Raw genomic sequence first — 12,281 nt, forward strand, 5'->3', positions numbered from 1 at the left:
TTCCATGTGTTGGCTTGTGCTGGGAGTTCAGCTCAGTTTGGATTTGAGATGCAGTTCAGCTTTTTATGGCTGGCTTGGGCTATATTGCATTCTCAACAAAGAGAAAATAAGTAGATGATAAAAATGATGAAATGATAATATGAAAGATCAGCAAGCAATAGAGAAATATCAAGACCCATTTCACATGCCTTGATAAAACAAGACCAATTTGCATAAAGCGAAGTGTTAATTAGGCCAACAAACGAGGTAATCAATGAGATAGAGACCTCATTATGGCCTTCAGCCAGTTCATACTGAAAATCCTTACTGTGTTGGCGCTATTAAGCCGTTTTTGGTGCGTCTGCTTTACGTGCTTTACATTGGCCTATTACATGTAAGATAGGCATACAGGCGTATAGAGTGTCGACACAGCATAACTTACAAGCTATTTCTGATACACTATGTGTTGAAGAAAACATCCAAAATCACACACTGGTTTGCAAATTAATGGTATTATGGTTAATCTAAAGCTTTTTGACTTTTCCTCCTATACCCTACGTTCTGGGTTAAAAGTTTATGTGCAACAGTAAACAATCACATCACATCCTCCCATCGCCGCCATCTGCCGCCAATGGGCGGTGTGTGATTCATGGCGATGTCAGTAGTGAATCTTTTTGTATTGATTATGCGATTTACGACAAATGAAGAACGACTTGATTTGCAATGGAAATGAAGTCAGCATCCGAGACTGCATTTATATTAATCCCCGCGGGATGGAAGCTGGTTATTTGACGTTTTTTCTTCAAAGAAAACAACTCTTACCAAATTGAATAGCATGTCGGGAGATTAATCGCTGCACAAACGAGTGATGTCTTGTTGCTGCAACCTGCGATTATAGTGATTGCTGTGTGCGACCAAAATATCTCTCATCTGCAAGTAAAACCAGTAATCGCTGGGTTTGATAAATCGCAGTTCAACCACCGATTCTTGTTGCATGCAGCTGCAACGACCAACGTAAACTTCTGCTATCACAGCGAAGAAATTAATCAATTTCATTAATTTTCCTTTGTCCTTGATAAAAAACATGCACAACTTCAAAGTCGTGTTGAGAATGACAAATAATAATGAATAATAAATATTGCCATTTATCCCAACTCATGCAAGCTTGTCATATTTGAAGCCCTCAAACTCAACTGAACTCAGGGACTTGGATAAAAATTCAGTTGCCATGGAGAAGAGACGCCGCAATGTCGGCACTGATTTAATGGATTCATTGTGATAAGTTCACGGATGTTCTGACTTGTTAATTAATTCTGTCTTAGAAGCCGAGCATGCAGACCTGTTAACCCTCTGAGAACTGGGCCCTAAGAGAAATTTCAACATTGCTGTCGTGAAGACAGAAAGATACTATATAAAACGACCAAGTTTCATCAAATTTGCATGGATGAGAACTGCACTACGACAATGTGTATTACAGCTTTTCTATTTTCCTGAACCACCACTATACATATATACGAACTCTGTACAACTTCAATCCCCGTACAGGTTTATCTCATGATAAGTTCTCTGTTTCGCCATTCTGAAATTCTCGTTTTCGTCGTTTCAGGTGAGAAACCCTACAAATGCACATGGGAGGGCTGCGAGTGGCGGTTCGCCCGCTCCGACGAGCTCACCCGCCATTATCGCAAACATACAGGTGCAAAGCCATTTCAGTGTAAATACTGTGAACGGTGCTTCTCCCGCTCGGACCATCTCGCGCTTCACATGAAACGTCATCCCACGCCATGAGGTCACGACCTCTCATTGACCTTGATGTTGCTTATTTCATCTGAGCTGTAACCTTGACCTTTAGGGTTGAAGGTCATATCTGTGATCTAGAGAAGGTCAAAAGTTTGACCTTGAAAATGGCTGGCTGTGTTCTTTTTGAAGGTCATTTGGTGACTTAAGAAGGTGAAGGTCTTTATTGGCCTAGAAGACAATGGTGTCCTTGAACTGGGAAGAAGAAAAAGGATATTCAGAATGGTTGGTGATAGTTCAGCTGGTGCCAAAAGATGGCGCTAGTTGTGGTGGTTGAATATAAAATGTGTTCTAACTTTGCTTGTTGACTGTGATTATGTATTACTTAGCTTTCGTATTTTGCGAAAATATCGGGGATATTTTTTCGGAGAAAAATGTGAAAATGTACATTCGAATTTAGGAGGATGGGTTGGACTGAGATAGGACGCTCCGGTGGTTTTTCATCTTCATGTAATGCGAAGTTGGCATTCTCATCCTTAGATACATTTACGTGGAGTTCACTAAGTGCACACACGCGGAGACAACTCATTTGCCATCTTTCAAAACGCGGTGTTTCATTTCATTCGCTAATTATTGATGGAGACTTGCAATTTTGTAATCGGCATTATCATAATATCATATTCATACTTAAATAATCATGACTATATTTAATGGACTATACTCCTTTTCAAATTACGGGATGTGCCTTTATTTTGCTCATGGAACTTTTTCAAATGTCGTATTTTGTAAGTTGAATTTGTCACGAATTGAAGTATTCGGTGAATAGTATTATAGTCTTAAATCGGGGAAACTACACGCAGAAATTTAGAACTAAAATGAGATGATTTTCTGTTCTTCCAATCGCAACGATCAGAAAACGGGAAAATGTGACGGTTGCAGCCAACTTTTGAATGTTTTTGTAGGGCTTCGGAAAATGATGGACATGTCTTCGAAAGTGTTGAAATGCTTGTGTTGGTCCCGCCATGTGCTTCCACTAGCACATGCAGTAGACTTCTTTGGTTTCATGATGTCATGACCTTGGGAACTGTGAGGGTCATAAAGGTGACAATCAGGTGAAGGTCGTTCAGTGCAGGAAAGTTGTGGTTTGAGTCTTAGTTTTGAAAGTGGGTTGCAGGGCAAGCATGTGTAAAATGGACCCTGCTTAACAAAACATTCACGACAAGATTTACTGTTTTAGAACAGTAAACGAATAGATCTAAGCTGGGTAGATGGAAAAAGTGGATTTCGTTGCAGCGGAAATGCAACAAGATGGACGCTGCATTCAGAGATGGAAAAGGATGGGTGAACTGACTGGATAGATCAAAGGACAAGTCGTCCTCGATGTGCCAAAAACTTTATCTGGTCATAGACGCGAAATTTCGATTGTTTTGGGGAAGCTACCCAGAATGCTGTAAAAAGTGCAAGCAAAAGTGTATGCTGCTGCTGTTTATATAGGGTGTCTCCAAAAAAATGCAACAGGTGATTTGTTGCGATATTGGTAAAATAGTGACATATTGCTAAAAATGTAAATTGCTGCAGTTTTTGTGAGACATACTGTACATGTAGTCCAGTTTATTTCACTTGAGGCTTGATCAAGCTTGACATGCATTTTTGTACTACGAATGCACTGCTTAATCTTTCTAGCTTCACTTGGATTAAACTGTGAATGTACATAGCTTAAGCTACACAGGATGTCCCAGGAAAAATGCACACATTCAAACTAGAGAATGTAGAAGTTGTGACACTTTTTTGGGACATGCTGTGGATATTCATGTTGAATTGAGAGAGATCATGTGACACGCCTCCATATTAGGCTAAATCCATCATGTATAGCAGTGTCAAGATGTGCTTTCACTTTGATGGGATTAGAACGTAACCGGTCAAAATAATTTGAAATGTCGGCCTTGTGTTGTTGGAGTTCTCCATGTGATGTTGTGAACCAATAGTCTATGGCACCATTGGCTGAATGTTGATCGGCTAATGTAGGCAATTTGAATTATGTTTCCATGGCAACATGAGAAAACACTTTGCGTCTTGCCATAAATCTCTGTTGCCTGCTAGACTGAGTGAGTTTGATGGTAAATTCGCTGATAACGTCTGGTGTTATTGTCGCTTCTTGTCGAAAATCACCTGTACGAGATTGTGGAAGTACTGGATTGAGTGCTTTTAACTGGACTATTATTGGCACTGCATGCATTAGTAAGTAATTTGTCAAGTACAGTTGAACCTCCCTTTGCAGACACCTCTGTTAACAGGACACCCACTCTATCAAGGAGTTTGGTCCCAAAAGGTGATTTCTATGCGATTTGACTTCTGAATTTAGGACACCTCCCTAAAAAGGACGTCAGTATTTGTCGGTCCTAGGGTGTCTTCAAATTAATAGAGAGGTTCTACTGCAAGAGGAAATCCTGTTCAATATCCTTCGTTCCTGGTGGGAATGTCAAAATCTATGAAAAATTACACCGTTTTTGAGCAACATCCCGCAGACCTTATGATCCTATTTCATCTTGTGTATTCCATAAGAAAATCGCATTTTCGTAAAAACATTCAATCTTCGTCTCCAGAAATCTCCTCAAGGGAATGCATCCTAAAAACGCCGCTCAAAATAAACAGTCCTCTCTGATTGTGTTTATTATGTTGTCATGGAAACTGAATTGGATATGGTTGTGCTGGTAAAAGTGGTATTGACTACCAATTCTTATTCCCACCTGTACGTTTTTTTCTCCTCCGCTGTGTTTTGCATTCACCAGTTCGTGATTCGAATGTCTGCGATGCTAAGTTTGCCATTTTCAACTATAGGTCTATTAACCCATGGTTACCGCTGCTGCTACTCTCAAAAAGATTATTTTGTCAACGTCTTAAATTCCTCATAGAGGGCTCCACATGGCCAGTGTATGATGTTGCCGTAAACCACCAGATATCACCAATAATGATGTCGTCTTGAAAAAAAAAGGGCTATCTACGACAATCATTAGTGCCTTCTCTACTGGGTTATTTTCAACAATTTAGTACCATACATTTTTAACAAATTTATGATTGCTTCAATGGCGACTAGTTTATCATAAAATAAATGGTCACTATGGAAACCATCATGGTCTCTTTGGAAATACTATAGTTGCCATGGTAACCAGAGTCGTTGCTGTGGAAACTGTAATAGTTTCTTCCAAAACTAAAATGGTAACTGTGGAAATATTTTCTTTCTGTGTATATGATTCTGGCAGATTTAGCTGATCGTAAGCAACACGTTACGTTATGTTATCGCCATTTATTGTGATTTCTCAATTTCTCGCCATTTTGTTTGTTATTTGTTGATATTTATTAACCCTCTAATATCTACAGCTGAACCTGCAATATTCTGTGTTATGTGCCGTTAACCCTTTCAGTGCTTAGAGCAACTTTTATTACTGAAATCAATTATTTGGTTATTCTTGCCGAAAATTATGAATAAAAGTGGATGACAAACTTTGTGAAAATTCGATTGAGTGGGTTATGATTTTGATTCAAATGATGATATACAAGTGCTGGCCATGTCTGTTCATTTTATTTATTATTTGTTGCACCGAAATAGCAAGAAAAATTGAGCCGCTTCTATCATCAGTAGACATAGATGAAGTCAAGCATTCGTCTGAAAGTGACTAATTCAATGCTACTGATGGGTTTTGGTAGGGCTATGCTGCAGGATAATGATGCCATTTAAAATGGTGGCACTGTGTCCATGGGCAATGCACCTGACCAGATAGGTTGACCTGCCATTGCCTGCCTGCACTCACAGTCTTTCTCCAGTTTTATCAACTCTACCTCCATATTCAGTGAGGTAGTTTCTTCCAAAGTTATCCTAATTTCTTCAGATATCTTGCCACGTTACTCAGCCAACAGAATGGCCACTATGAACCAAGTCTTTATTGATGGTTTGATACAGAAGAGACAGTATTTTTGGAAACCAGTCTTCTTCCTTCCAATGTTTCTACGTCTTCATGCTGACAGATGTCGTACTCTTCAATTTGAGATGGCCAGCCCTTGGGTACGGGGGGGGGGGGATATCATCATAAAACTCTTTCAAATTACTCCTTGATTACAAGGATCATAAACCTGAGTCATTCAGTGTACTCTATTATGTGATATTTTTGCCTACCACAGAATTTACTCAAAATTTCACCTTTTTAGTTGGCCATATTTGCTTACTGTTAAACCCGTCGAGTGATTGGTACAATTTCTGGGTACAAATGTATTTACCCATTACACCCTTCTGACATGCTGACAATGGTAGTTGATCTGGATTCAAATTGCTAGTGTCTCCACCTGTGAAGTAATCTTAGAACTGATATTTATTTAGTTGACTCCTAACCCAGCAGGTGGGTGTCCCTGTCACTAAAGTGGTTTCAACCTGAGCAGAATTAAGGAAGGTGTATGTATTATGTGATGTAAGGGGCAGTGCTTGGGTCAGGTTAGATTGAAATCTGAACTCTGAACCCTGTACTCGTGAACCAAAAGGACAATGAGCAAGTACCTAAGAAAAGAAACGACCGAACCCTCCAACATTTGGTATCATTTCATGGTACGTTTTAACGATAATTCTAATGGTGCCATTCTTTTTTCCAAATGGATTCTTTTGAAATTCTTGAAACATGCTACACGGGTAATTTTTTCGAACTTTCTGACAAATTTCGACAGGCCACAGTTAGCCCAAAATATGTACAAGTCATCTTGTGTATATCACACCACTTTATACAATTTATACAGTTTCTTAGTTCTACTAAGGTTGAAACGCACTATACTCATTTCACTTATCCAACTCATGTTGTGTACATATTTAATCGGATGTCTATTTTTGTATAAACTATAAGCTGTTTCAAAATCTGGTGATTTTTGTAATATATTCGTGGCTGTCAAAATGTGCGGTCCGTTTTGTGTCATATGCAAGACAGTAGTGTGTAGTATCATAGATTAGTGTTGGAAACCCCTAAAAGAGGGCATGTGGTTTCATATTCTGTGTTTAGCAATTCATATGAATTGAATTTGAAAATGAAATGAACTGTAGTGATTTTGGTTTCGTCCGCAATAGAGGTGTCAGATTGTGCTTAAATCTTACTCAATAGACAGATGCATTACTGTTGCTAACCAACAGCTAAAACACTGTAGTGTTTAGTTGATTTAAGCACATTCATTAACGCCATCTAGTTGCAAACATAAGAAATGTTTGTCCGCATTATTTGTTAAATTTTGAACTGTGCATGATGAATGTCCAATAATCAACTGGTAAATGTACTAATACACTGAGATAATATAATAACGGTTCGAAAATTAAGCTGGGGCTTTGTTCCACGAAAATATGCTGCTGTGACTAGTACCTTGACCTATAAATGTAAATTTTGTCAACAATTCATGGAAGGGTGCAAAAAGGAAGCCATTTTCATGTCAAAGTAGAGTTTGATGATGTGACACAATAATAGGGTCAGTTGGTGTGTTTATTCATTGGAAAGTTTACATGCATGTTTAACTCACAAAAACAAGTTTGAAAACGTCTTCTGAAGACAGCAGTTATTTTGTGCCCGGTAGTCCCATCCTAATTTTCAAACAAATTGTATTTCTTGTATAAAATGATATAAATGTTTGTAAATATCGAAGTTAAGAAGCGCATTGAAAGCTTATCATAAATTATTCGAATAAGATTTTGTTCAGAAATGTTTGGAATGGAATTTCACAATCTTTTGTGCTTTTTGTGAAATTTGACCATAGGCCTAATTGTTTTGGTCGCATGCCATTACAAGTTTCACCCATTTTCATCAAGTTCTATAATGGGTGTTGCTTCGCTCAACTCTTGAAGAGAGAAAAGATCAAGTTCTATAATGGGTGTTGCTTAGCCCAACTCTTGAAGAGAGAAAAGATCAAGTTCTATAATGGGTGTTGCTTAGCTCAACTCTTGAAGAGAGAAAAGACCAAAGGTGACTGAACTAAATTTGACCAGTTCAGAGTCACAGTTGACGAGTAGAAACCTCTAGACTTGGTGTCAAGATTGAATGCATAGTCAGGATAAGAACTTATTGAAAATGGGTTGAAAAGTTCTCTCGAGTCATGATTCTATATCTATGTCATATTTCACGCGATTTAACTTCATTTTTGTAGATGATGTAACTGTGATTTCCATAAAGACAAGTGCTGCGTGTCGGGGCCGCAATTAATCTGTCCAAGAACAAACCTTTTATTGATTTTGCTAAATTTTCTAATGTAAAAAGATAATCATTGGTGTTGTAAATATAGTTTGTTTGGTGTTATAGACAAAGCCCAGTATAGACTAAAACCTATTGCTGACTGGCAACTTTTTATTGCACAGTGATGTGACATGAGATTTTTGTTGCATCTTCCAAAATCGCAGGTCAGAGCAACACAACAGTTGTGCACAGCGGGAAGAAAATCACCAGTCTGCGATGGGTTTACATTCTGTTAGGTAAGCTGGCATGTACGAAGTTCTTCTTAAAATTCATGTTGCGTAATGGATGACATTTTGAGGAAAAAAAGACAACTGTGAACCTTGTAAATTGGCGCCACACTGTGGTGTGTTTATATTGTAACGTACACCTTATGGTAGATTTTCATTGGTACCATTATGGATGGGATCAGATATTTCATTATGGATGGGATCAGATATTTCATTGCTGTTCGTACCCTTTTCATGGTATCATCATCTAGGGTAGGCCCACCATCACCTGTACCCTTAAATTGGTGCTACACCATCATTTGCACCACCAGACATGATACTGGTACCATTTTCAGCAGCTATTAGTTTCTAATAAACCATTGCTATGATGGTACGATTATTTTTGTTGAGGTACCATTAAAGCATAGTACCGGTTTTGGTACCATCACTTTTACAGCAGTGGTATCATCACAGATGGATATGGTACCAATGGTACCATCATCTACAGTGCCATTCTTTAGTACCATTATTGTGTAATTATCTTTATATTTAACATTCTTACTAACTTGGTCCTTATATATACATGGTGCTCGGTTAATTATATATGCATAAAATATTTCACCTCAAATTTCTGCGGCCCCAACGTGTAGCACTCGCCAACATAACAGATGATTCGTTTATATCAATTATTAGTAATCATGTAGATAAGTCAAGCTAAGGCTAATCAAGGACTGAGGTGGTTAAGAAAACCTTCAAATGCAACTGATTTGAAATGTAAAAATTCAAAAACTTAAAGTTTGCATGCTATTCAAATGTAATATTTCGGTGTGCATCTTTATTGTTAAATTGAATTAGAATTGGGTGTCTACAACAGGACTCGTTTTGAAGGTTTTCAAAAGATGGACACCCAGTCCTTGCGGGGTTAATATTTTGATACAGAGTAATAAACTGACGTTACTGGCATTGGCTTTTTGGAGGGGGTACGTGCAATTGTTTAAAGTGCCACGGTTATATCACATTGGGAAACGGGCTGTTCAATCTTGAGAAACTGAAGCTAATTTCGGAATCTACTTTGGTTACGTCGAAGATTTTATTATGTCGATAACTTTCAGCAACATTTTCTTCAAAAGATACAATTTGTATGCATTTGACTGTATTTCTCGAAGTGAACACCAGGTGTCTCTGTGAGCTGATATCCATAAGTGTGCATTGCCTGATCTTGTTTATTTCAGTTCTCCCAAAACCTGTTAGTATTTGTTTGGGTGAAATACCCAGTATTATCAACCGATCTTCTACACTTTACAAAATGTATAAAAGCTGCACTTTATGTAAATAACCTTTTGCTATGGTCTGCGTTCTATCGTTTATCCTCCTGTGTTTGCCTGAGCCACACTCTTCTCATGTTCGTGTGCAGTACCTCACCAAACGTCAACTTCTGGGAGACAAGTCTTAGCTTAATGTCTACCACTAAACCAGCAACTTTAATCTAAATCAAATGTGCTTATCTATTGAAAGAGGTTATGTCTTCGTTTCACGTGCAATTGATGCATTTCTTATCTTTCGTTCAAACCAGCTTTCAATAGAGATTTCTGTTACCTCTCCACGGTTTTTCGTTACTAGGTTTACCTCAGAATGAGGTTGATCTAATAAAATACAGGCTGTCCAATAAAAAAATAAACGATTTGAAAGTTTGGGACACCCTGTAATCGTACAAAGTTGTACACTTTCGATTCGGGGAGAATTTTAGATTATTGTTTTATTTCTGGTGCTTTTAATTTCGTTACTATAGTTACCTCAAAATCTTTATTTCTACGTCTGAAACTCATGTATGTATGTTATTTGGCATATGCAAATTATTTTTGAGAATGATTGGTGTGAAGTGGCATCCTAGCTGAGGCACATAAATCAATGGGTTAACTGTGCTGTATATGCTTGCACAATACCACCAGCCAAGTATACATTGTGACATCGCAAAATACTTTGGGCGACGTTTTATACTTGTCAGATCGACCTCTACTGGTGAAATATATCAGCTATCGCTCGCTATATATATTTGGTACTTTATTACGGTATAACAATAGCTTATGATAAATGTCTAAGAAAATGTTCTGGCCACCTGAATGTCTTAAACCGTTAATGTTAAGTGTGTTCAATTTGAATGAGAGCTAGAACTATCTTGTAATGTTTATGTTACAGTTTTTACTCTAATTCAAATGAAACAAAAAAAATGTACTGGAAACTGTGAAATTTTCGTGAGCGTTCTATCGTTTTTGCAATGTTCGCGAACGCACTGTCAAACAACTTTAAAGCGTGAAAATTTAAACTGTATCAACCATTAACTTTTGTCAGCAAACACGATGATTAGTCTACCAGTGATATAAATGAGAAAATTTGCCAACTTTAAGCTTTGTGAACATTTCATGGTTTACAGTGACGTGGTATTTGTATGCTATATAGTGGATTAATACTAACTATGTATTCTTTTGCATGATGACATATGCGTAGGTCTGTCACCAAAGGGTGTTTCAGTCCTTTTTTAGATCTCGGTGACGATCTGCTGCGTCCTTATGAACAGGCAGCAATATTCATCACTGTGAGCCACGATGAGGGGAGTGATCCTTTAAGGAACTTGCCACCTATTTCTGAAGTGGAGAACTATAGATATGTATAAGCCTTAATGTCTAAAATCAGAAAATAAGACCTCTTGATGAAAATCTTTGACTCAAAATGTTTATATAATAATCTCTTAGCTCTTGGAACGAGCTTCTTCATGGACTTATGCCTATTTGTGTTTGCAGCTTGTAGTACATGAGTGTCGAGAGAAAACTTTGGAATCCCTTTTAAAAAGCTTCACGGTTACGCCGCCATTTTGAACAACTTCATTGTTTCATCACATTCGTCGTATACAAATCGAGACAATTAATAATCTAAAACTTGACGTGCCAGTAAACATAGTAATTTATGAATCCACGAAGACCATTTCTCATCTGCTTAATCATCGAGCTATCAATCACATGAGACCAACTCAGGTTTTAACATCTTGTGATAATGCCAAGTTGGCATAGTAACCATCAAAACATCAATGGTTGTATAATTATGATGTCATTATTATGAACATTCCGACCCTCGTCCTTTGTGGGTCACATGACATACGTAAGAGCGTTGATTGGTTAAGAGCAAAGCACTATGACGTCCATCATATAAATATGCAAATCAGCCAATTTCTTACATAACATAGTATTGAACATCATGTTGACCAAATGGTGGCTTACCAAATATGGCAAGAGGGGAAAAAAGAGATTTTGCCATATTTGGTAATTCGACCTCAATATTTTCTGTTGGTCATCATTTGCATATTACATGAGAATTTCTACCAATATAGCAAGCATTCTTAGTTTAAGAAAAGTATTATAAAAGTTGCAAAAATTGGTGTAAAACTGTACGAATCACCACACAGTGTGGCCACTGCCAGCCGTTAGAACAAGACCAGGCGCTAGTGGCGACACTCGGTGGTTTGATTCTAAATGTACCTGCTAGTTGTACATAATACAAGCATACAGTCACTCTGTACATTTCTACCAAATATCCTTTAAATAAATACTCGTTTCATACAAAGTCATGTCTTTCTTCTGTTTTGTTTGAGTTTGTGAAAAGATGATAAACTTCTGATGGAAGACGAGGCAGATGCAGGGAATCTCCTCACGAGTTATCCCCCTCCAAGAGTAAAAAGAGTTGGCGGTAGGACATCCAATAGCATTCCGCGAAGGCGACGTCACTGCAGCTGCTGCCCTCTATTTCCCCATCGCTGAATTACAGGCAATGTCGGACAAACATGCGGTTTCGTAATGGATTCAGGCTTTCTAACTAGGGCAGTTAGATTCAATCTGGCACATTTCCGAGTGTTGGAAATACTTACATAATTGTTCTGAATATTTCTCTCTCTCACTCTGTGGTATCATTCATGCTAAAAACAATGCAGGGTCAAAGAAAATTGACTTTGAAATAAGCTCAAATGCGTAGAAATAAGTGTCGATGTCCGACTGTCACGTGACTAAAACGTCATCAATATCTTATGCAAATGACCTTGTGAGCTATAAATAGTAACTTCGCG

At 38.0% G+C, this 12,281-nt stretch overlaps 1 protein-coding gene across 1 annotated transcript in view; it reads left to right on the forward strand.

Moving 5' to 3' along the window:
• Window positions 1–11,785, forward strand: part of LOC135499828 (Krueppel-like factor 6) — a 64,012-nt gene extending 52,227 nt beyond the window's left edge. The window contains exon 3 of the mRNA XM_064790792.1: window positions 1,586–11,785. Within this exon, the coding sequence (XP_064646862.1) occupies window positions 1,586–1,767 (182 nt within the window). The 3' untranslated portion in view covers window positions 1,768–11,785. The remainder of the gene's footprint in view (window positions 1–1,585) is intronic.
• The last annotated feature ends 496 nt before the right edge of the window (window positions 11,786–12,281 follow it).

Source organism: Lineus longissimus, chromosome 15, assembly GCF_910592395.1.
Source record: "Lineus longissimus chromosome 15, tnLinLong1.2, whole genome shotgun sequence".
Classification (NCBI taxonomy): Eukaryota; Metazoa; Nemertea; class Pilidiophora; order Heteronemertea; family Lineidae; genus Lineus; species Lineus longissimus.